The sequence below is a fragment of the Cynocephalus volans genome, chromosome 3 (genome assembly GCF_027409185.1).
Source record: "Cynocephalus volans isolate mCynVol1 chromosome 3, mCynVol1.pri, whole genome shotgun sequence".
Lineage (NCBI taxonomy): Eukaryota > Metazoa > Chordata > Mammalia > Dermoptera > Cynocephalidae > Cynocephalus > Cynocephalus volans.
Window position 1 is genome coordinate 122,107,474 of NC_084462.1, and position 26,074 is coordinate 122,133,547.

At 36.3% G+C, this 26,074-nt stretch overlaps 1 protein-coding gene and 1 pseudogene across 1 annotated transcript in view; both read left to right on the forward strand.

Annotated features, from left to right (window-relative positions):
* TTC6 (tetratricopeptide repeat domain 6) overlaps positions 1 to 26,074 on the forward strand; it is a 164,397-nt gene that overhangs the window by 76,788 nt on the left and 61,535 nt on the right. Inside the window, exons 8-14 of the mRNA XM_063090125.1 lie at positions 7,902 to 7,997; positions 9,421 to 9,489; positions 10,480 to 10,853; positions 20,878 to 21,337; positions 21,749 to 21,878; positions 23,977 to 24,149; positions 25,791 to 25,927. Coding sequence (XP_062946195.1) covers positions 7,902 to 7,997; positions 9,421 to 9,489; positions 10,480 to 10,853; positions 20,878 to 21,337; positions 21,749 to 21,878; positions 23,977 to 24,149; positions 25,791 to 25,927 — 1,439 coding nt within the window. The remainder of the gene's footprint in view (positions 1 to 7,901; positions 7,998 to 9,420; positions 9,490 to 10,479; positions 10,854 to 20,877; positions 21,338 to 21,748; positions 21,879 to 23,976; positions 24,150 to 25,790; positions 25,928 to 26,074) is intronic.
* Positions 22,547 to 23,630, forward strand: LOC134373897 (farnesyl pyrophosphate synthase-like; annotated as a pseudogene).

Consider the following 26,074-nt stretch of genomic DNA (forward strand, 5'->3'; position numbering starts at 1 on the left):
TGTAAGTAATTTACAAGTTTTTTGTGTGTGTAGGGCTTTGACCATATATCATAAAATTTTATTTATAGTATCTTCATTTATTTTCTAAATAATTTCTATTGTAGTTTTCATTTTCTTTTATTAAATTAAAAAACATTTTTAAAGTTTATTAAAATTATTATTTTTTTTTACATTCTATAATGTTGTTGCAGAGCAGTTGAGGGGACGGGGAGAGGGGAAAGGGGAAGGAAATAGGGTGGCAGAAGGAAGAAGGAAGAAGGGCAGGGTTGAGGCCTGTGGCATCGCCCTCATTCCTGCATGGGAGACAAGGGGGCTGCCAGTGGTGGCTTGGTCATTGCTGTGCTGGGTGCAGATGTTAGCCACACCCCCCCACCACCCCAGCTCAGGAGCCCAGGGCACTTCCTGTGGTAGCTCAGTGGTCATCACTGTGCTGTGCTGATTGTGGGTGTCAGGGGTGTGTGGCTGAGGCCCTTGAACCCTTACTGCCCTGGCTTGGGAGAGCCCAGGGTGCTTTCTGTGGTTTCTTGGTGGTCGTCACTGGGTTGGTTGCAGGTGTCAGGGGGTATAGTGGAGGTCCTCAGCCCCCCCACCTTGGGACTGGTTGTGGGTGTTGGGGGGCATTGGTGAGGCCCCCCAGCACTTCCCCCTCCCTGGCTTGGTAGCCCAGGGGATTTCCGGTCCTTCTAGGTTTTATAGGTGTTCTTTGGTGGTGTGAGAACTTTACAAGTTAATATCAAACTTTGTCTCTGGTCTGTGATTATTTTGTTTTTTCTTTCACTTCTGTGTTGGATTATTTGCTGTTCCTACCACTTAAACTCTGCACTGGGACTAATTTGTTGTCCTTTGTTTACTTCTAAAATGGGGGAACTTCCTATAGGGACCAGTACTTGAGCTGTGTGGTTTAGCTAAATTGTTGCTTTGCTGCTGATTCCCTGGGGAAGGCTTTTTGTGCAGATCAGGTATTAATGGTTGATTTTATAGGTATTTCCTGGTCTTGTGAGATCTGGTACACCTGGGTTGTGTAGAAACTCTGGTCTGGACCTGAGTGTTTTCAGCAAACTGCACCCCCTGCAGTTCTGTATTCCTCATCAGTCTCCTCTGAGTGGTCCTACACTGATTGGGGGGCAGATCAGCTGTCCTTGCTATGCCCCAGTGTTCTCCCAGTGGGCCTGTTGCCCCTACTGCCTGTGCTCCAGACACCTTGCATGGGATGGGCTGTGCACTGTTCCCTTGTGATGACTCACCAGCCTCTGAATGGCTCCTTTTTTTCAGTTGTTGTGGCTCCTTGCTCCTGTATAGGTCCATAGACACCCTATTAGTAGTATTGCTGGCCTGGGGAGCACCAAGGCCCTCTTTGCCCCTGCCGCCTCCAAGCAACTTCATCCAAAAGGTACAGCTGTGGCTTTTGCCAGCTGCCACTCCATGTGCTCAGCAGCTCCAGCCTTGAAGCAGCCAGGACTCAAAAGGGTCAGAGTGGTTCTTTCTTTCTCTCCTCCTGCCTTTGTGCACTCCGTAGGTCTCTCCTCCTGTTCCCCTGAGCTCTAGCAGCCCCAGCTTGGCTGTCATTGCTTTTTAATAGTTGTAAATTGGTTGATTAGTGGGAGAGAGTGATGCTGGAGGTCTATTCCACTATCTCCATGGCAAGTCTTCATTTTCTTTTTGATACGCCATTTATGTGAGAAAGTGTTTAAATTTTTTTTTTTAACTTATTGGAATTATTTTGTTTAAATTTTTTTCTTAATCCTTACTAAAGTAAAAAGTATATTCTTGAGAAAGCCAGTTTCTTGGAATTTTTTGATGTTTGCTTTGTAGTATCCTAGATATTCCAATATCTATATATTAGCTCAATGGTATTTTATATAGTTACCATTTTTACATTGTGGCAGGACTAAGCAGACACAGGTTTGGAATCAAACAGTCTTGAATATGAATCCCACTTACTTCTTGGGCAACCTTGTTTATACTTTTAATCTTTGAAATGTCAGTTTTGTTTTTGTTTTTGTATGTAAAGTGGGTGTTTTCAAGATTTAATGAGACTATATTGTATTGCCTGATAAATATAAGTGCTCAGTTAATAATAGATCTAGTGTCATTTCATTTTTATGGGGCATTTTCTTTCATTTGATCCACTAAAGACTTTGATTAATTGGGGGTTTTCAGTGAAGTTGTGTTTTGTCCATTTCTCCATGTGTTACTAACAGTTTTTACTATATGTTATTAGAAGCTATTTTATCTTTATTATGAATTTAGCAATGTTTTATCTTGATTTTGAATTTTGTCATATCGATTTTAAACTCCATGTGTCCTATTTAATGCTTGAATTCTACTCTAGTATATCCAGCCCTGTGTGTTCAGGAATATTTTTATTTTACTATTTTCTTTGTTTTTGTTTTGTTTTAGATGTGTCATATTAATAGCATATGGTTAATTTGGTCTTACTGGTATTATTTTATTTTGTGGTTTCTGTCTTTTAAAAATTTTCTTTCTGTTCTGTCTTTTGTTAAACCACCATTATTTTCTTTAGCAATATGTGTATTTTCAGAATGGCAAGGCCTATTAAAATCATGTAGGAAATTGGACAAGTAACAGATGAATGTTATCTTGCAGTAAAAATTCAAACAATAAAGATGTATATAGCATCAAAGACATTCCCCACCTTTAATGCTATCATTCCTCAGTTCCCCTCTCCTTAAGTTAACCATTGTTAAATGAATTTCGTGTGTCCATTCAGACATTTTCATTGTCATTTATGTAATACAAGTGTATGCAAATTAATTTTTACATATGTGAAAGCATAATTTATATTGTTCTGCCTCTTGACTTTTTCGTTTAAAACATACTTAAACATATATCTTTGCATACATATGTGTATTTTTCAATTTTGGATTCCTGATCAAAGTGTGTATGTGTTTCATATCTTGGAAGATTATTGTGTATATTTGCATTTTCTGGTTTTTTTAGTGCAGTCTAACTTTTTCATTTACTTAACAAAATAATACTTTTATGTTTTTTTGAAAAATATGCCATGAACTAAAAAGAGGTTAATATAAAGTACATAAAAAGATTGCCTTAATGCAAAAGATTGGTAAGTATTAATTTGCATAAGTAGTTGCGGCATCCATGGAAATGTGATGCTTACATCTCCTTCAAGAGAATCTGCTGAAGGAACATACTTGACTGCCAGCCTCCAGCTGCTGTCCTGTAGATCTATCATGGCATTCACTCCAAGAGCATGCCAGTGACTAGGCACAAGGTGGTTGCAAGAGCTGACCCACTCCTGCTTGCTGTGGGATTGCTTCAATGGGGACCTTCCATCTGCCTGGCTGAATCTTTCTCAGAACTGCTCTGTGGTCTGAAGCTCCTCCTACCCCATCCTCCTCTCTCATCCCCTTTCACAGATGTCAGACCTGCATCACGGTCTGAAGGTTCCACCTGACTACTCCAGCATCCTCTCTTTTTATTCTTTACTGGTGGCATCTGCTTCTACTTGAACTGACACATTTGGGGAGTTTGTAATATGAGTAAAATGTTTTTTAAACTACATGTTTGTGTATAAAGTATGATTTTACTTTTTCATGCTTATTTAAAAAAATTTAAAATGTATTTAAGCACTTCAGGAGTTAATCAGAATCTATATCCTTCTTCCCATAAAGGACAAAGGCTTTAAAATATTTCACTTTAACTTCTGCCTGCCATCTGCCACATTTAAGGCCATTAAATATTCTAATTCCTGATAGATTACAATTTTCACCATATGTATCAATAATTACTCAGATTTACCTATAAGTTTTACTGATTTATTTTCTTACTACTGTTTCTTCTATCTTACATCATTCCATTTCTTCTAATCATTTTTGTTTTACTTATATTTTTTGACAAATTCTTTCTGAAAAGGTCAGTGGGTGATAAATATATCCTTGTATTCATGAATATATTTTTATTTTGCACTGCCTTTTGCATTTCAATTTGACTTGGCATAAAATTTTATTTTTCTAATTATTTGTCAGGCAGCATCCATTGCTGGTAATAAGTAGTTAAGCACTGTAATTCTTATTTATCCCACTTGGCACTAAATGGGCTTGTTTACACTGAAGGCTTGCATCTTTTTACATTTCATTGGTTCATTCATTCATTCATTCATCAGATGAATACTTGCTGATCACCTTATATGTCCAAGCCACTGTTCCAGAGGCTGGAGATGCAGGAATAAAAAACCAAAGATGCTGCTTTCTTGGAACTTACATTTGAGTGTGAGGGACAGATACAATAAACGTGCAGTTGATTCTTGTTATTGTGGTAGTTATGCCACTGCAGGCACTGAATTAGAAAATACTGAACTGCTGCTCCTAGGGGCAGTACAGAGTTAGGGTCCTGTGAGCCTTTAGTTTTCATCAACTTATCAATACATAACTTCGTCTAATGAGTTTGTCTATTTAAAGACACCTTATTTAGTACATACTATTATCTCATAACCAATGAACTCATGGCCAACAGCACTGTAATTCATGCCTGAAAGCAGCCCATCCAACACATTCATTTTCTCTGTAAGGAACATTGCAGCCTTCTTTCACTTAGAAATACTAGCCAGAACTTCAGCACTATCCCTGGGGGCCATTTAAAGCAGCAAATTCATAAACAAAATGGACAAAAATGTGAAAAAAATGGCACTCAATAGATCATGAAAAGGACATTTGTTCAGAGTAGGAGAGCTGAAACAAGAAGACAGAATGTCAACCTCAGCTGGGTTTTGTCTATATCTTCCCTTAATTTTGTCAATTTTTGCTTTATATATTTTAAGACCATGTTATTAGATGCATACATATTTAGAATGGTTAAACCTTCCTTGTGAATTGAAACTTTTAATTATATGAACTTTATTTTAGTGAACAGTTTTACCTTAGAGTCTACCTTTGTCTGATATTAATATGAAGTTACTTTGAAAAGTTCTTGGAAAGATTCGTATATATTTTTTTAATTCCATTTTTCCACAAACTTTTTGAAGTATCCTTGTACATTGTTACCAGTTTTCCTTTGTTTAATATCTGTTCCCTTACACTTAACCTTTATGGCTTCTTATATTTTATATGTGTCTTTTATAAACAACATGTGATTAAATTAAAAAAATATATACATTTGGACATTAAAACTTTTTTCTAATTGGACCTGTTTAAAATTTATACCTACTTCTTATTTTGTTCTTATTTTCCTTACCTGTTGTATGCTTATTTTTCTCTTTCTTGTTTTCTTGCCAATTATTTGAATATATTGTGGTTTGTTATCTCCATTTTGTAAGTTATATATATTGTTTCTTATTCTTTAGTAGTTTCCCTAGAATATGCATCTTTAACTTAACAATATGTATTATAAATCAATACCTTTATACTCCTTCAGGAAAACACAGTGATTTTGGAACCTTTTAATTCCATTTACCTCTTCTTGACTTAATATGCTCTTACTTTGAGAGATCCTTAGTTTTTAAAACCCCAAAGACATTATTATCATTTAATGCAATATTTCTTAAATTTTAGCCATACATTTACCTCTTTTTTTGCTTTTCTTTTTTCCTAGCATTTCTAACTCTTCTGGAACCATTTTACCTTCTACCTATCCCATGTTTCAAAATGTCTTTATATTACTTTATTGTTGAGGGATATTTTGCCTGGGTATAATCTATTGGAAGATATTTTCTTTTAGCACACTAATGATGTTCTGTTATTTTCTGGTATCCACTATTGCTATTGAAAAGTGAGTATTAAGTGTGAATCCTTTGAGGATAATACATTTTCTGCTTCCCCTAAACATGGCTAGTTTTAAGTTTTTCTCTTTTCTTTTCTACAGTTTCACTATGATGTGTCTAGATTTCTTCTGATCTGTCTTCTAGTTCAAGTTCAGAAATCCTCTCTTCAGTTGTATCTAATATACTGTTAAACTTGCTTCCTGTATTTTTTAAGTTGGTTTTGTATTTTTCTTTTCAGTACTTCTGTTTTTTCCCCCAAATCTGTTATGTTCTGGTGTTTTGTTTCTTTGTATGCCTGTCTGTCTTTAAATGTTTATTATTTTATTTAAAACATTATTTTTAGGAAACATTGGAAACTTAGAATGCCAGTTCTTTCCTCTAGAAAAGATTTTTTGTCAGAACCTGAGGTCTTTACCATCCAGAGACAGCCTCAATCCCTTAATCTAGGGTTGAGGCCAAGTTTCTCTAATCTTCCTTATGACAGAGAGCCCAGGCTGAAAGTGTACATAAAGGTTAATTTACTTCCATTCACTCTTAACCTGTGGTATCCCTGTTTATATATAACTGGGATATATTATCAAGCTTGAGACCTCAAGCTTGGGTTTTGATTTCTGTCACCCATTTCCCAAGAAATTGCCAAGTCTGCAGCTCAGATTTTCAGCTGTTTTGGCAAACATTCTAAAAAGAAAAGCATCTTTGAATATTGGATTTATCTTTTCAGGTCCTTGTCTTTCCTTAGATTTTGGCCCATTATCTCTTTATCATTTTGTTAGCTCTTTGATGCTTTGAAGATTATGTTCTTCATATTCTGTGTACCTCTTCTAGTTGTCCTCAGCAGAATTACCTGCCCTGCCATAATCAGAAGCATAGTCATAATTGACTTTTAAGGTAAATTATTTCCATTTTCATCTGCACCCCAGCTTTTATTGTGTGTGCACTGATTTCAGCAATATCCCTGGAGTAGAGTAGGAGGAATTTTTCATTGGATATTGTGTAAACAACACTGTAATTGCCCTCTCAAGGCACATTAGTTTGAGCAATATTTTGGCAGCTTCCAGGGTTCTAACATATGAACCACATTCTCTTTTTCAAGTAAACAGCCATTGATTGTTAATAAGTTCTGCTGTTTTAAGGCTTTTGTCCTTGTTGTTAGAAGCATTCTTTTAAATATGTAACAGCCACTATTTTATTATATTTCAATATCTTGTGTAAGCATAAGAGGAAATAGTTCCAAAATTTCTTGTATATCATATAGCTTGTCTTTGAAGAATGATGATGAAAGTGACCAGGTATCTTTCTTCTGTGTCCTTACATTGTGCTGTAGCTACTTTCTAAAAATATAACATAAGAGAGTATTATTAGAAAAAATTCAGTGCTGATGATTTCTATCTTACCTGCCCATGGCCTTCTCCATCGTTAGTGATAATTACATGATACTTTTATAAACCAAGTTTTTGGTCAGTAAACTAAAAAAAATTTTTAAATATTAGTTGTTTGAGACCTAAAAATTTCAGTAAACAAATAAAGCAGCAGCATGATTCAATTAATCATGAGTACACCATGCTGTCAAATTTAGGTCTTCCAGTTGTTTCTGCATAGCCCAATCACTGATTACAAGATAGAGAAGTAGCATATTTAATAATAATTATAATTATTGCAGCAATGTGCTCTTACAACAATAAATATACATATACTTGTATAACTTAAGTGACAGGTAAAATTCAAAATATAAAGCATTTAAGGAAATTTTCACTCCAATTTACATTTAGGATGCTTGCTTGTATTTGAAAATGAATAGTTACATATTGATAGTAAATCCACATAATATGTCTTGTTCATAATACTGATGTTGATATGGTAAATAAATTAAGTGCTAATTTATGAGATCACAGGATCATTGACTGGCTCCTAAGATTAAGGATGCTAGAATTTTTGTGGAAGCACCCGTTTGGCTAAAGGCCAATGCTGAAGCCAAATTGTGGGTTTTGGCCAAATACTAGGGCAGTAGCTGGACTCCGAAGCATCTCTGATAAGTGTTTTCTAGATTTTACTCCTTCCGTATGTTTTCTGTTTTGATAATACTGTTGTACATAAAGTAACAGTGATTATAAGCTTTTAAAGGTGTTCTATAATATAATTTAAAACTGTTATCTTTTTATCACAGAGTGTTCAGACAAGCAGGATTTTAATTGAGAAAGTTTTAACTGGAAGCAGAGAATGTTTGATTACTTTAGATCATTATGGCACAAGCAGTTTTAGGGTATGTATAATTTTTGTTCAGGATTCTGGGTTATTTATTGTATCTGCCTACAGTTAAGAAACTATTTCTAGCAATTCCAGAGTGTTAGTGCCCTGGGACAAATCAAACCCCCATTCTAGTCGGTTAACTGCATTAAATAAGTCTCAGTGCCTCCTCCCTGGTCTTGCGTACAGTCAGGGAATACTTTTGGGGGGGCAGGGGAGGTGATGTTTTTTACTATGGATCACTTTTTGTTACTTTGTTGTAGAACTTATCAAATATTTGTTCTTATGTATGTTTGATCTTTTTATTCCTCACCAGCCTGGGGTCATGTCATTCATATTTACTGTTTTATCCACAGCACCTAGACATTGACTGTCACTTAAAATGTAACAGAATCAACAAATGACAGTTTTCTAGTTTGGATGTCATTTGCACTTTCTAGACTATTGTAGTAGCACTACTTACACCTACACATCAGTTATTCCCATTTTTAGTAGCTGCTTCTTTCAATCCATTCTGCTATATTCTTAAAACACGGGTGTGATTTTGTCACTCATTTCTTGACAAACTCCATCTGGCAAATAAATCTGGAGTGCTTAACTAAGCTTCATAACTTGGCCTCACCTGTGTTTCCTATGTTACCTCCCAGGATCCTTCTGCTTCCATGTAGCCTCCATGTACTTGACGTACACCAGCTCTGATGCTGCCTCTCAAAGCTGATTTATCCAGGTTCCTCCTCTTTCAGAATTGACCTCTCCTTTCCTGCATTCTCTTTGCCCCTGATTCATGCCATCTGTAGAGTCATTCCACAGTCACTTTGGATTATAGATATTTCTTTATCGCTGTTTGTACCATCATACCATTTGAGGGCATGGAACATGTAATTTTTTTGTGCTTTCCACTCTCGTATAGTAGTGCTTTTCAACTCTCTTAATATAGAAGCACCATTCTGGGTGCTATTATAAGTGGTAATATTTGTGTGGAGTAAGAGGTTAAGGTTGTTCATGATTAGAGGTGACTATCCAGGGGACAGTTGGGTGCCCCAGGTCCCACAAGTACAGACCCAGTTTTAAGGGGATTCATGGCTCAGCATATCTATTGCACATTCACACACACCTGTGCTACTTACTCCGGCTGGGAAGCTTTGCACCATAGCACCTTGTACGTACTTGGTAAGTGTTTGCTATATAAAGTTGAATTTTTAAAAATAAGATAATTTTCATTATAATACATTTTTCTAAATTAATTGTTTGATTTTAAGTTCTCCTTCTCTCAGTGAAGTTAGTGACTTCAGAATCAGTAAGAACCTATATTTTAATTAGTGTTTCTGCATTTCATTAATGTACCTAAACAATTATCATTAGCCAAATGTCATATGATATTTTAGTTTACCAAATAGTATCTGTGGTTAATATATATTTCTCATTTGATTATTTCACAGTCTTTCTTACTAAGAAAATCTGCATCATCTGAAAATATCCCAAAATGGACACAATCTCCACAATTAAAGGTATTTCTAGCAATAATAACCACCTTATGGCTTTTTATCAAAAGCACACATTTTATATTCTATTCTCTGTCCTGATTATATATTGAGTTATATATAGTTTCTTAACACAGGGGAGTATAGTAAGTCATGGAGGGTCAATATCTCTATTGTATTTTATTACATCTTAAAGCACATAACTAGTTTGTATGAAATTTTTATGTTTGGAATTTGGGCCTAATTTCATTCTAACGAAAAATATCTCAATAAAAAATTATTATTTATTAGCAAAGTGAAATGCAGATAACTTATTGACAATGGCTAAATAGGCAGGAAATGCTACATCAAAGGATTGGATATAATCTTTTTTATTAGTAATGAATATTATTAGAGTTTCAAGTATTAATGTATAATTATAAATTATGTTTACTAATGTTACAACATTAAATATTATTATTAAAATTAAGTTGATTCTCTAATGATTAGATAAAATAAATAATAGGCTGTGATTGTTACTTATGCTTATAAATATTGGATTGAAAGTTATTGTAGAGAATATTTGAATAGTATTGTATAGAAATTCAATGTTATTAAAGTGCTTTTGAAAATAGACTCACAATTTGATTTTATAGGATAAAGCATTTTAATAGTTTTTGCCTATTCTACAAATTTTTTTGCACTGAAATTAAAAGGAGAGCATGTACTTTATTTGGGTACATAGAGAGCATTTTCTTTTAATTAAAAATGTATAAAATCATAACTAATGCATATCTACTTTATAGTGTTGTTCATATGCATCTAATAAAATGTCATATGAGCACTCAAATTTTATACACTGCTTTAACTAACCCATTATTAACTTTATAAGTTGACTTTTGAGTACTCTTAAAAATACATGATTTAAAATTTTTTCAGTAGTGACCAAATTAATAATAATTATAACTGAATTAATTTTAAATGTATAGCAACTAAATCGGTTTTATGTTTTTTCTGCCTCTTTGCTTCCTTATTAAGAGAGTAAACTCTGCAGTTGACTTGAGGAAGAAGGAGACCATAGCTCCCCTAGAAATCAAGGATGACATACAAAGCAATATAAAAGAGATATTGTTCCAGAAAACAAAGGAACTGGAACGTCAGCTCACTAAGCAAAATAAAACTGAGAAACCCATCTCTGTGCAAGAAAATATAGATGCCATCTTGGATGACATTCATGAAAAACACGGTTTGAGAGATCTGCCTCTCTCTCTCATCGAAGCATCTAGAAAAGCCGGCATTAGTTACATTGTTTATCCTAGGAAAAAGAAGATAAAATGGAAAAAAGGATCGAAACTCCAGAAATTTACAGTCTTGTGCGAAGAGTTATCTAAGCCTCCAAAAATTCTTAAAAGGTCTTGTTTGAACAGTATTTTTTATAGTTTAAGAAACATATTGTGGTTTTGGCCTTCATTTTATAATTTCACCCAGTGAAGTTATTTTATTTGGTACTAAAAATATGCTAAACTCTTAGCTAACAGACAATTTCTTATTTTCTAATACATGAATATTTCATAGTATAAATATGTGAATGGTTTAAACTGTAATTTAAAGGGGGGGCCTGATTTAAGGACATGAAGTAGGACAAAACCAGTTTCATGATTAAATGAAATATCTCAGTGGAAAGAAAAAAAAAAACTAACAAGTTATTTCTTTGAGCTGATTTATCATCAGAAAACAACCCTTGGTCCAAACGAATACCACCCACTGAAAAATAAAAATACATTACTGGTACTTAACTGTTTTCAAATTTTAAATTATTGAATTGAGTAATAAATCAGATAGACCAAATTTTTTTTTGGTATGTTGTGAGCCCTTATTCAGAGATCAACAAATAGAAATAATGAATTTTTCTCTTTACCACCCAGAGATAATAGTAACTAACATATTTAAAAATATGGGGGGACCTGAAATAATTACAACTGACATTCTAGATATGTTCACGTTTAAGTGTTCAGGACATAACTTTCTTGTAACCAAAGTATTGTGCAAAATAGTTTCAAAAAAACTCTAGGCTTTGTTTCTCTTCAGGTATCTCCAAGTGACACAGAATTTGATAACTTATGCCCTTTTGAAAAGTAAAGATTTTCCTGGTGATAAGGAAATAAAAAATGTTTTGCTTAGTTTATAGTTTTAAAGACTTGCTGGTTTGCAAAAGAGTTAAGTATCTTTTGATGTGGTGACTTACTGTGCCCGAGAAGATGGGCATAACACTTTGTAAGTGTGAATGACAGAGCTGAACAGAGGCCAACCTTGGTGGAGAATGCTATTCAACGCCCAAGTTCGCTGCTTACTACTTATGCTTGAGTTTCCCTGGCAACGAATATAGTATCTGGAGGCTTTTTTGTTAGCTCATCTTTAGAAGACTTCTGGTAGATATTTCCAAGTTGAAAAATATTTCAGATCAGAACCAGAATTTGCTTATACATTTTTGATACATTTACCGATTTCAAAGTATAAATCTTCATCATCCTAGAAAAAAATACACACAGCACCATTTTGGCCATGACCTAAGTGACTTCTATCTAAGTAAAAGATATAAGCTGATAAAACACTACTTCTGTGGTATGTTGTACTGCTTACTGACCCTTTATCATATTGAGTATAAAGTTTCACCACTTAGAGATTTATTTACCTTTTAATAACTGAATTTAAAATTTGTAATTGCTGCCAACAGGCAAAGCAGGAGCCATAGGATGTGCATTTTGTGGAGGCAGTAAGACAAACTGTGGCAATATTTATCTAAGACAGTATATTAGCATGGCTTTTGTACCTTCGTTTTAAAAAAATCTTAATTTAAACTAATTTATCACTTAAATGTAGATAGGAAATAATTGTTGGTTCAAAACAAGCTTATGGAGCAACTTTAAAAATAATTTTATTCCTATAGTTTGAGACTTTTTCCACTAATCTTAACTTGGTAACTCAGAAATAGCCTTCTTACCATTTTATATCCAGCCTTGAAGTTTGTTTAATCACACCAGTTTATGGCTGGCTCCCTTAATGGTTGGAAGCAGACTGCGTATGTTCTCATATATGAAGTCAAATCTTGACTGTGGAAAGTAACCCCTGCAGATGGCCATCTGAGCTGATTAAAGACCCAGACTCACATATTTCTCCTCAGTCCCTTTGCTATAAGTTACTCCCATTGCTTCTCTCCTCACCTAGGTCATGGCAGAATGCCATGTGTCTGCCACAACTTTGCAGCTTCTCCATTTCTCTAGAAGTTTCCCTCTGCTTTGGTCTCTGAGCCCAGTGCTGACAGACAAGCCAATGAGGGACTACAGGAGACCTTCCTCAGCAGTTCACTGATGCAGCAGTGAGCCATTCCTACTGATGACTCCTGGCTGCCTAATGACCTTGTACCCATGACCTTCCCTCTTGCCTGGGCTTCTGCAAATTACTAGCTTTTTGAATCTCTGCCAATGTTCTGTCTTCCAGGATTGAGTAACATCCTTGATCTGAGATCCAGGCAAGTCCTTTTGCTAATGGCTCTCCTATCCCTACGAATGCATCTCCTTGTGCCCCTTTCTGGAATAATTAAACTTAATCTTGATTTCCCCTACCAAAACCTGGCTTGCCCCGCTCCTGAAAGTGAATCTATGTTCTCAGTCCTGGTTTTCTTGACCCATCTTGTTGCCACTACTTCCCCAAGAGAGGTAGAATTTATTTTCCCCCTAGCATGAGGTAATACATTTTCCTTAGTTGTTTTTACTCTTCCACTCTTCCATCAGCTTTCTCCAGTAGGAGCTCTAATCAGGCTTATTTTGACTTTTATTTATTACTCTGCTTCTTTAAGAGCTGGTAGCAGTTATGTTCCAGGAGCAAGAACTCTGGATCAGGAATCTGTGCATCTGTATTCCAGTCCTCATTCACTAGGTCTTTGGTGACTAGGCCAAACTATTTAATTTTTTTAGATATTTGTTTCCCTATCTGGAAGAGGAGGAGCTTATCCACATGATTTCTGAAGTAACTTCTAGCTCAAAGATCCCATGATTTAGGTAGTAAAATCATCCATACTTTTACACAAACAGAACATTTTGAGCAAAACATTTAAACTGTTTAAAATTTCTGTTTCCTCAAATAGTCTAATATCTCATCTCAAACTAATTATATTTACACGTGTTCAAACTCGAGGGCTTGGCTTTCTCAGACTGGCATGTGAACTAGCAGGTTAATTTATCCTGGTTCCTCCAAATGAAAAATCATGAACCCATATTCATGGCTATGAAAACATTGATCTAGACTTGCTATACAAGGAAGAAATGTTTTCCTTTTGGAGAAGAAGTAAACAGCAAATACTCTCTTCTGATCATGTTCCTTTTATTTGGAACTATTTAATTTCATTGATCTGGGACTATAATTTTTTTCTCATAAAGGTTCATCCACTCTCAGCATTTGCTTTTTCTATTCTTCAAGAATGTTGTCTAGTAAGATCTTGTTCTTTGTTTCCTTAAAAATATTTTATTTATTTTATTTGATAGTAAAAACAATACAGGCTGATTATAAAAATTTAGAAAATGCAGTAGTTCTACCATTCAAATTTAAGTCACAATTAATATATTTTTGAATGTTTACGTGGGAATACATTTTATAAAGCTGTATGTATATGATGTATGTATGTATAATGTGTGTTTGCATATCTACATAGAAAGCCTGGAATTATATACATTAAACTATTGCAGTGATTATTTCTTGGGTATGGGGGCAGGAAGTGGGTAGACAAAGGCTTTCAGTTTTTTACTTTTTGCACTTCTGTATTTGAATTTTTTTCCATTTACCAATCTACATCCCCTGACAATTTTGTTTTTAATTAAAGTAAATTTAAAACTTTATCAAGGATGAATACTCTAAGGGTCATAAAGAGGAATCATTTCTGCTTTTATAAAAACTTGCTGAAGATGTTCATGCTTTTGTCCTGTGTACCTTTTATAAGACCATATATTGCTTTTGTTGTTTAGGGTCTCAAAAGTTTCTCTCTCTGTCATAGCTCCTTCCTTCCTCCCTCTCTTCCCTAAACCAGACAGTAAAAAGTATGTCTTTCATTTAGTTTTTCTTTTCTCCCTTGTTTTTAAGAGCTTCAGGACTAAATTTTCTTGTTTAATCAGAGTAACCTTTTTAGCCCAGATTTTTGATTGGTCGGTTTCCCAAATCTGTTAAGTAGTTAAGTAACTCAGATTCATAATTTTCTAGTCTTTTCATCTCAGTTCAGTTCCTTAAACGTTTGCTGTCCTGCTTCAGTCGGCCCCACCCAGGAGTTGTTCAGGAGTTAGACAAGTATGAGTTCAAACACAGAATTAGACGATCCCCTCATTCAGTCTGGAGTTTCCTTCTCACCGTTGCCCCATGGCAATTTTTTCTAAGCAGTTTTTCTGTCTAGTGAAATTTCAGAGTATCTATTGCAATTAGGTACCTGCACTCAGCTGCTCCAAGATTGTAGCTTGTCCCTGGTACAAAACCACCAAAGGAAAAAAGAGTGGGAAACTTATCTCATGACACTATTCCAAGTTTTGCCTCCCATTCTACAGAGTGCCTGCCTTGTTTACTCTTCAGAATTCTCATGTAGCTATTTTCTGATTCCAGAGTTTATTGCTGTTATAGATGAAATGTGCTCTAGGGGGCTTATACCATCATAGCAGGATCAGAACTCTGTATGTTTTTAAAATGATATTTTTAATGGGAGAAAGTTGAACGGGTTTACAAGATGATGGGAATGATCTAGTAGAGAGGGAACAATTGATGATACAGAAAAATTGGGAGTTATTCAAAGAGGGAAGCCCCTGAGAAGGCAATATGGATGGGATACAGAACACCAGTGATATAATGGAACTTGCAGGGAAGGAGGATACTTCTGTCATTAACAGAGGGAAGAGGGGTAAGGGTGTAAGTGGTTCTGTATATTTGATTATAAGAAAATGAGGGAAGTGTTCAAGTCTGATAGCTTCTATATTTTCAATGAAGGTGGAACTCATTGAAGAGTTGTAGGGACTATAGCCTAATGCAATTACTCCTATTAAATCATGGCACATAGTAGGAACTCAGCAACAACTTGGCAAATGCATGAGTTCAGCCATTAATTTCTTCAATGTGTAAATTTGTTGAGCACCTACTACATACCAGATACTATTTTAGACAAGGAGCGGAGGGGCAGTGAACAAGATTGGCAACTTCCTGTCCTCATAGAACTTATATTCTAGTGGAAGAGAGTGACAGTGGAGTGATAAACAATGTTAAGGAAGTGATAAGTGTCATGAAGAAAAACAAAGCCGTGTAATGAGGGTTACTGTTTTGTATGGAGTGGTCAGAAGTCTCCATGAGATAGTGATATCTGAGCATTGAACTGAGTGGAATGAGAGAGTGAGGTGTCTGGGTATCTGAAGAAGAGGTAATGGCATGTGCAGAGGCCCTCAGATGGAGATGTGCTTGCTTTGTCTGAGGGACAGCATAGAAGTCAGCATGTCTGGGAAAGAGTGAGTGCAGCAAGTGGTAAGAAGAGAGGCTGACAAAGTGCCCAGGGACAATACCGTATAGTGCCTTGTAGGCCATCTTTAGTATTAAGTTTGAACTTATTCATAAGCGTGCCAGGAAATCATTGTAGACTTGAGAGTGGGGAAGTGATGTTTATGGGCTGTGGTAAGGATTTTGGATTCTTAAATATAAAAGGAAACATTGGGAGTTGGGAACAGTGAATTGATATGATCTAGTTTATGTTCCAGAAAGCTCGCTCTGGTTGCTGTGTGAAGAATAGATTGTAGTGGAAGCAGAGAGACCAGTTGAAGGCTGTTGAAATAATCCAGGTGAGAAATGGTTGCTTGGTCTGGGGTGATAGCAATCAAAGTGGTAAAAAATCATCAGATTCTAGATAGATTTTGGAAGTAGAGACAACAGGATTTGCTCATGCAGTGGATGTGGGATGTGAGGAAGAAATTAATTAAGGATGATTTAAAGGATTTTTACTGAAGCAACTGAAAATATATAGGTTTATTGAGATGGTTAAGACTGTTCAAGGAGCAGGTGATCATGGCAAGAATGGTTTTGGTTGCATAATGAAGATAAAAGTCTAATTGGACTGGATTTCAGTCTAGCTCTTCGGGTCACAAAGACATTGCAGCACAGTTGACATACTGCTAGGCAAGACAGTAAAGATATGTTGAGGGTACTTCAGAAAGTTCATGGAAAGATTATTATCTTTTCATTCTATTTTCCATGAACTTTTTGAAGTACCCTCATGTATTGTTTGTCCTGCCATGTAAATCTAAGATTCACCTGATTCTTCTAAATTAGCGGAAAGGAAAAGAAAGTATGTCAGGTCAACAGCTGCAAACCATGTGCCAGGCAGGAGGTGTGTTCATTGCTTCAGTAAATACACCACATCTGGAATTAAAGCTGAGATTTTTATCACAACCTGATCAAATTTGTGAGAACTTAATTATCTTCTACGCTACCTGGCTTTTGCACTGGCTGAACATGAAAGTAAAATAGAGATGTGGTAAGAATTGCCATTTGCATCTTTCAGCTCTTTGATGGTGCTACTGAGCTGTAATTTCCTCAGTGATCTAGTATTGCTTTTCATTTTCTATCTTGGTGGATGGTGGTATGGGGTGGGATGGGGGCATTACCAGAGATTTCTACTTGGACTTTACTACTATTATTTCCCCATGTCTACAGTTTATTCAGTTATTAAGTTTATTTACTCCACTACACATTCTGAAGCTAGGGAGATTATCACTAGATCCACTGTTAGATGGTCTCAGGCCAAGATTTTTTCTATCACTTGAGTTTCATAATTTCCTAATTTGATTGATAGACTCTAGTGGCATCTATAGTGGGTATCTGTTGATCAGCATAAGTTTAGAGCCAATGTTTAATAATCTTCAGAAGGCTTGATAATTTCCTTTCTCTTACTTTTGGAAGATATCAGGGAAAATTCACTATATATACCTTGGCCACATTGCAGGATCCTTCACCAGTGGGACATGGCCCCAGCCTTCTTGTCAAGTGAAGGGTTTGGACGGTGAACTGGCTTAGTCTGAGAGCTCTGTAGCTGGTTAGGCTTATGCCCAGAAGACCTAGAAGTTTTCTACCTATGTAAGTCAGAGAACACCTCTGGATGCTGTCCATCTCTCTCATCTTTGAAGACCCGTAGTTATTCAGTTATTGCCACAGATCTTTGTGAGTTAAAATTCTGTTACTACCATTCTGTCCCTGTGGTTTATTATGTTCATTGTGTCCACTAACAGTATTAGCTGGATCTTACTACTCCAGGATCCTATTATTCTAATTGAGATCAGTGAACAAATTCCTTTGTTCCTGTTTCCCCACTATCATTCTTTTCCAGCTCTGAGGTCAGCACCCACAAGGCTTCTCATGGGTATTGTGCCCCCTCATCTATGTAGTTTTTCCAGGGTTTAGGTCTTGAGTAAGCATGCTCTATGTTGCATATCAATTCCTATTTCCCTGACTCTATAGAAGTGATTCTCAAAGTGTAGTCCCCACATCAGTGTTACCTGGGAACTTGTTAGAAGTGCAAATTCTAGAACTCTACTCTAGGTCTACTGAATTAGAGGTTCTGTGGGGGTGCCCCAAATCGGTGTTTTAACAAGGCTCCAGGTGACTCTGATGCATGTTAAAGTTGGGGAACCATTCGCTTAGAGTATGCCAGGGTAGTTCTAGCCCAAGGCTGTGCTGACTAGGGCCATCAGCCACCAATCCAATGCCAGCTATGTGACAACTGGAGATATGTGGTAACTGAGGGACTGTAATGGTTATGGCTTCATGAGAGGGTTCAGAAGTTGCAGATGAGTGATTTTGGGAAGTGCTTAAATCAGGCCTGTTACAGCATACTAGGCAATGTCACAGGAAGGTCATTGGAAGATAATTATGCAGGGGAGGGTTAAGTGTCTTCTCACATGTTCACATCCCATATTTCAGTTTCCTATTCTTTCCCTAGTACCTTCATTACCCTGGTGCACAAGGTTTAAAGGGTTTGGACATTTAAATAGGTATTGCAACTACTCAGTGTTCTGAAACAAGTAGTCAACTGACTACACAATTTTTATAGTCATTATTGTTGTCCTGGTGATAGCTGCTGGATCTCCCAAGTCTTGCCTTCCACCTGAACATCATATCCTGCTAACTCTGGCAGTAATTTGAGAAATTTTGATACTACCAAATACCATGAATTACTTGTGTCCTGTTTCACCTTGGAAAGGAGGTTATCCTAGAATCCTTTATGTGTGTATGTTTTCTGAGTCCATCTCTGGTACCTATTATTTTATCAGTCAAGGCCCCAATAGTAAACAGCACTCTGAACTTAGGATAAATCTGGGAGAGTATAATAAAGGGGCAATTTACAAAGATGTCAGGGTATAAGGAAACCACAAATGATGCAATATCCTGGGACTAGAAATAGTAAAGCCATTTTCTACCCCTAAGTTTGAGAAGACAAAAAGGAGTGCTTACTAGAATCTGGAAGAAAAGAGTTGTATAGAAAGGGTTTCTTTGAAAGCAGTAGTGACATTTGGTTTAGTATCATAACCAGTTTGAGGCATTCTTTCAAGAGGGAGCCAGAGGAATAAATACCTTGACTTTCCTCTTCTCTTTCCCTCTTTTGGGGTTTCTAATTGGACACACTCGATGAGAAGACAGAGAATGAGGGATCTGTCTGAAGATGGACCAAGGGCAGAATGTCCATCAAACTGGAAAGGTATCTTGAGACCAAACAATGAAATAGGCTATTCCATGCAGTGAAGCAAAGAATTTTATTTACAGGGTAACTTAACATACAGGGTGATGAGTCGGCTGGATGACAACACAAAGGCATATGCCAAGCTTCTCCACACCATCTCCTGGCCGAGCTCAGGCTTATGTAAGTTTGTAAACAAGCTTAATGTAACTAGCTTCAAATATTGATGCAGGTGGCCAGGCTGGCTTATTGCCACACCAGGGTACTTAACTAGTCCTTCTTTACAGCCAGCAGGATGTTTATATATATATATATTATTCTAACTACCTAACCCCTAGTTACTATATAAATTTATGGGCAAAACTCTCAGAAGGACATAACAAGTGGAAAGGGCTCAAGATGGAATCAGTTGTGCTCATAGTCCCATAGAGATCCTATGAATTTCATCTTTACAGATCAGTCTCCCAGCTCAGAGTGCACGGTGGAGAAGGGTAAAGATGCATATGAAGGTGCAAATAAAATATATCTGGCACAGAAGGTCTTTCTAAAATGACATTTGATCAGAAATATGAATTAAGAAGAAGCTGGCCAGTTGGAAGTGCTGGAAAGTGCATTGGCCTTGAGGCTGGCTCACAGATGATATGGCTGGAGAACAGGGAATGAAGGGAGAGAGCAGTGGTATCAGGCATCTGTGCTAGGACCTCGTCATGTGGAGTCTGTATTCATAGACCCTGGTGAAAAACTTGATTTGCATTCCAGGTACTAGGGGCAGTTCTTGGAGGGGGTGACATAACTGATTTACACATAAAAACATGCTGTCTGCCATGTGGAAAATGGACTTGACAAAGGGTAAGAGTAGAGGCAGGGAATTCAAGTAGTTACTGTACCCTAGGCAGAATAGATGGTCGTGGCTTGTACTAGAATGTGGAGAGGAGTGGTGAGTGTAAGAAAGTAATGAAAGGGAAAGAAATTGACTATTCTTACCTTTATTCTCCTAGTGTTCACCACTATGTGTTTCTCCCAGTGCATACTCAGTAAATATTTATGAAACGATGGGGTTAAAATTTTTTTTCTTCCAACAGAATGTGTTTATCTTATCTCCTATGACTAGTACAGTACCAACCATACAGTAAATATTACTGAATGACAACTGTGTTGCAAATGGAGAATTTGAGGAGGATAAACCTAGACTTGAAGCATTTGAAAGTATATTAGATATTATCTAATTTGATATCCTACTAGAGAAGGGCGAAGTCTGAGATATTTATTTGGTAATCTGTTGCCTAGTCAACTCCTTTCTTCTTCCCACTTCCTCAAGTTCATGTCCTCTCCAGTCTCTAGGATGGCATTTCCTTTCTCACATCATGTTTACCTCAATTCTCCATTGTAATTCTTCTGGTGGGTTTTAGGGTGGGGGTGTAAATTCAACCTGAAATGGGAACATTGACCCCATTATTTCAGTACTCCAGGGAGGCTACATCTTTAAAATCAGTCTTTGCTTTCATAAACTCTGCAGAGATTTTTCATACAGTGTAGCAACTTTAATGAATATGAGAAGGACCTGGGTTGCATAAAATTAGCATGTAATTTTGTTTTGATAACAAAAAGATAGTAATTTTGTGTATGGCTGAGTTGATTTATTGATTAGAAAGATAATTATATTTCTGTAATTAAAAAATTCTTTTTAAAACTAGATCAATGTCTCATGGAATACTTCCTGGACAGAAGAAATACTTGCTCAAAGTTCCAGTATATGAACGTCAAATACAGTGTCCCAGCTTACCTTTGTGTTTAAATTTTGATAAATTTGCCCAACGTAAGGGGGGAATTCCAGAAAACGGAGATAAACGAGCATGGGCCCTTGATATGTTCATGAAGCATAAGCTTCAGAATACACCCCCAAAGGAGAAAGCTGTTAAAATACGTGTTCTTAAAGACCTGTCTGAAGGAGTAAAAGAACCACCAAAACTAGAATTAAATGATTCTGTGGAGTGTAGTCTTCCACCAGAGCTCATTAAACATTATGAATCTGAAGTGGAGATCTTGACTGAAGAAATAAGTGAGAAGAAATCTCCTGCATTTGCATATTGTAGGCGTGGAGCTATTTATAGGAAGCTGGGAAAGTTACAGAGCGCCATGAATGATCTACAGGAGGTAAGTTTTATTTAATCAAAATAACACTATTCACCATTTACACTTGCTTTTAATTATGTAGTAGTTTTTACTGGATTTTTTTTTTTTTTTGCTGCTATCTGGTGTGGATCTGAAACCTTGACCTTGGTGTTATAAGCACCAAGGATCTACGGAGTTGAGCTAACCAGTCAGCTCCATTTTACTGGAATTTTATACAATGAATATTTGTAGGATAGCATGTGGGATTGTGGAAATATAATTATTGGCATTTAAAAATAATTAATATTAAAACATTAGTTTTTGATTGGGAGGTTTTATTTTATACTATACACATATAAAGTCACTGGGATCAATAGTATTTGAAAAATTTATTTATAGAATATCTTCCTTTAACAAATCAACTCTAATTGAATTTATACATGTATTTTCCAGGCTATCCTCTTGGAGCCAATGCTTCTCAATGCCTATTGGCACCGGCATTTCATTTATCTTTTCCTAGACAAAATTAATGAAGCTTTGGATGACTTGAATTATATAAATAAACATGATAAAAATAATGCAGGTGGGTTGTCTGTGGAAATGGTTATATTACCTATATTTTTACCTCAGCTTTTGTCATTTATTGGTATTATGAAGGTACATAAATCAATAGATATAAGTCCTGAAAAAATGGTCGTGACTTTTCTCAGAGTTTTTTACTCTTGATATGGTAAACTCAGGGCTCATATAATGCTAAATTGTTTTCAAAAATTGTTTTCGTCATGGTTTGGGATGTTAATATCCTTGATATACATTACAGTACATTGGGTTCCTACTGCTCATTTCACAAGACTATGAACTAAAAATTTGAGTTATAGAAATGATTCAGTCTTTTCTTGATCACAGATCTCTGAATTAGAATTGCAGTGTTGCTAGGAATCTCGTTTGGATGAAATCTATGTACCATCTTCTAACCAACTTGAACCACTAGACATGGAACTTTCCAGGAATGTGAAAATGTCATACTCATTTTTGTATAAGCTTCAGAAGACATCCAAAAAAGAGAAAGCTGTTAGAATACGTGCCAGCACTTACAACATACCCTTAGAATATAACATAGCTTTATAAATGTTTTTGACCTGTCTTGATCTCTGTCTGCTAAAAGTCCATAAAACTTTGTGCCATCAAAACCTAACTTTGACTGTGATTATTAAAAGATTATGAAACTTTGGCCAACAGGAACTTGCATCCAGGAACAGAGTACTTTGCTCCTCCCTCAGAATGAATGGAGACCAGAAATCAGACGTTTATGCCCAAGAAAAGCAGGATTTTCTCCAGCACGTGTCCCAGATTGTTAAGGTGGTGACTGAAGATGAGATGGGGCACCTGGAGACAGGAGATACCATTGCCCGGCTCAGGGACGTCCTGGAGTACAATGCCATTGGAGGCAAGTACCAGTGGAGTTTGACAGTGCTAGTAGCATTCTGTGAGATGGTGGAGCCAAGGAAAAAGGATACTGATAGTGTCCATTGGGCCCTGACCATGGGCTGGTGTGTGGAACTGCTGCAAGCTTTCTTCCTGGTGTCCGACGACATCATGGATTCATCCCTCACCCATGGGGGGAAGATCTGCTGGTATTAGAAGCCAGGCATAGGTTTGAATGCCATCAATGATGCTATACTTCTGGAAGCATGTATCTATCACCTGCTGAAGTTCTACTGCCGGGAGCAACCCTGTTACCTGAACCTGATTGAGCTCTTCCTGCAGAGTTCCTGTCAGACTGAGATTGGGCAGACCCTGGACCTCATCACAGCCCCCCAGTGGATCTTGGCAGATTCACTAAAAAGAGGTACAAAGCTATTGTCAAGTACAAGACAGCTTTCTACTCCTTCTACCTTCCTGTAGCTACTGCCATGTATATGGCAGGCATTGATGGGGAGAAGGAAAATGCCAGTGCCAAGAAGATCCTGCTGGAGATGGGAGAGTTCTTTCAGATTCAGAATGATTACCTTGACCTCTGTGGGGATCCCAGTGTGACTGGCAAGATTGGCACTGACATCCAGGACAACAAATACAGTTAGCCGGTGGTTCGGTGTCTGCAATGGGCCACTGTGGAACAGTGCCAGATCCTGCAGGAGAGTTATGGGCAGAAGGAGGTTGAGAAGGTGGCCCAGGTAGAGGCGCTATATGAGGAGCTGGGTCTGCTGGCTGTGTTCTTGTGTATGAGGAAGACAGTTAAAACCACCTTATGGGGCTCATCAAGCAGTAAGCTGTGCCCCTGTCCCTGGCCATCTTCCTGCAGCTAGCACAGAAGAGATACAAGCGGAAAAAGTGACCTAGAGACTGCAAGGGCAGGGAGGGGAGGCACTCAATAAATTACTATGTAATCTTTAAAAAAAAAGATTATGAAATGTTGTAGATAGAGATACAAAAAGATAAAAGGTAATTTTTGTCACTTCCAATTAAAAGTAATTTTAACCACAAATGAGTATTTAGCCTTTGAGAATGAAAATGGCATTGTAAAAATAGGGAAAAAAATTAAATGAAATGATTAAGAAGGTATAAGAAAGAAAAATTATTTTAAGATTACTTTTTTGAAGGGAGAGGGATTAATATTTTAAAATTTTCATAGTCAGTGAAAGGACTATAGTGCTAAATTTTACCTTTTTAATCTTCTTTAGAGGCATATTTGTCAAAGGCCGAAATTTACAGGGGAAGAAAAGACATTACTTTGGCAATTCTAAACTACTCACAGGCAATTAAGTGCAAGCCCACAGATGCTGATATCTATTTCAGGAGGGGTGAGATGTATGAAATAGAAAACAAAGTACTGGCCATTGATGATTTTTCTAAAGTAAGCTCTATCATTTATAATGCTTTTCTATATTTTAGATTGTGATATTCTCATACTAATAGTGCAGCAAGTTTTATGTTTTATAATCAAAATTAATTTGTTATATGTTAGGAGCTAGAGCTTTCATTATTGGAATTGATATTAACACTGCATCAGTGACTTTTTAAAAAAAATTATTGGTGAATGAATGGATTCACATCAAAGAGAGTTGGGTGTGGGGGCATTGAGACCGCTCTGAGGGGGTCTTGACTTTTCCAGGCTCTTGAGCCTGACAAAGCGGTTAAAAGCTTCTTCTCTTCAAGCAACATATAAAGTTATTTTCCACTTCTGAACTCTTGGATAGCTGATTCTCTTCTGCAGGGAATCTGTCTGCTCTCTAAGAAGCTGTGTTCACTGGTTCATTCATTCATTCGCTCACAAATATTTATTAACTAAGGCACTGTATAATGTAGTGGATAAATGGTGGGGAATAAAATGGACTTGTTTTCTGCATACATGGAGCTTATAGTTTAAAGGACAGGTATTTAAAAGTAGATGTAAACATACTTGTACACAAATATATAATTACAAATTATGGTGAGTGCTGTGAAGGAAATAAAAATGGTGGGAGAGTAATTTATATTTGGTTGGGGGATGTCAAAGAATGCCCTAGAGGAAGTGAACTTTTCGGTGACCTGTACTTTGAGGCTAGAGTCAAGGTAAAATAGTTTTCTTATTGTAGCAGACTTGCAACCTGGATCTCCTTACTTTTAACTCTAAATTCTTAGTCCTTGGTACAATTGAAAATACAGAAGAAATTATTTAAATAATTTAAACTTTCACGTTCCCAGCTGCCCTGTTTCATAATCCATGATGGTTTAGCCACTTACTTGACATTCTTCTGCTTGAGGAGAATGTTATAAATTTTGTAAATTCTGTTCTAGAATGACCAAAAATCTTTTTGAAGACGTTGAAATTATCAGGCTATCTATTCTGTTCATTTTCTCCATCTGGCACCAATAGACTAAAAATAGATTAATGCACCACCTTAAGGTCAAACAAGTTAGTTTTTTTTTTTTTCTGTTTAAAAAATACTTGGCAACCTGCTTTGTGCTTCAATTCTTTTCTACTGCCAATAGGTGAATAGCTTTACAAACGTGATTTAGTCTGTTTACTGCCTTGACGTCAATATGAAATGCATGAACCATGCCAATAATAATTCATTTCTTTTCCCATTTTAGGGAGTAGATCAATCCATATTTGATTTGATTGAATCAGCCTTGATGTGGTTTAATATTTTTCATCTTTAATTAGGACAAAATGCTATGATAGATTCAATATAACTCCACTCTAGTTGAACAACTTACTTACAAATATTTTTCAGTAAAAATTTCAGTGGGTAAAAGTCTTGGCTTCTTGCATGTGCTGGCTTATTTTTCTCTGAGAAAGTATTCCCTCTCCAGAATTTGATGATGGATAGATTGCACATAAAGTTATGATCTTTAGATGCAAATCTGAAAATTTTGGTATTTTAAAGTCATCTGCTTTAATGCAATCTGAAGTTTAAAATGTGGTTATAGCCACTTAATTTGCTATGCGATTATATTCCTACTTATTTTTTCATTATGTGATATGTTTATGTACCTCCCTCTGCCCCTGTAGTGTATTTTTTATGATCCCAGAAGAACAGATGCTTTATTAAAACGTGGGATGTTTTACTATGAAAATGAAAACTGGATTGCAGCCATAAAGGATTTTACAGCCTTGTTAAATATAGATCACCAAAATTCTCAAGCAAGGTAAGAATTATTTTAGATGTGGGTTTTGAAATTATTATTATTATTTTGAAATGCATTTTCAGGAAGGAAAAATACTTGAAATAAAAATAACAAATCAATTTTCAGTGACACAAGTGAAAGAAAAATCCTTACCTACACCCTAACAGT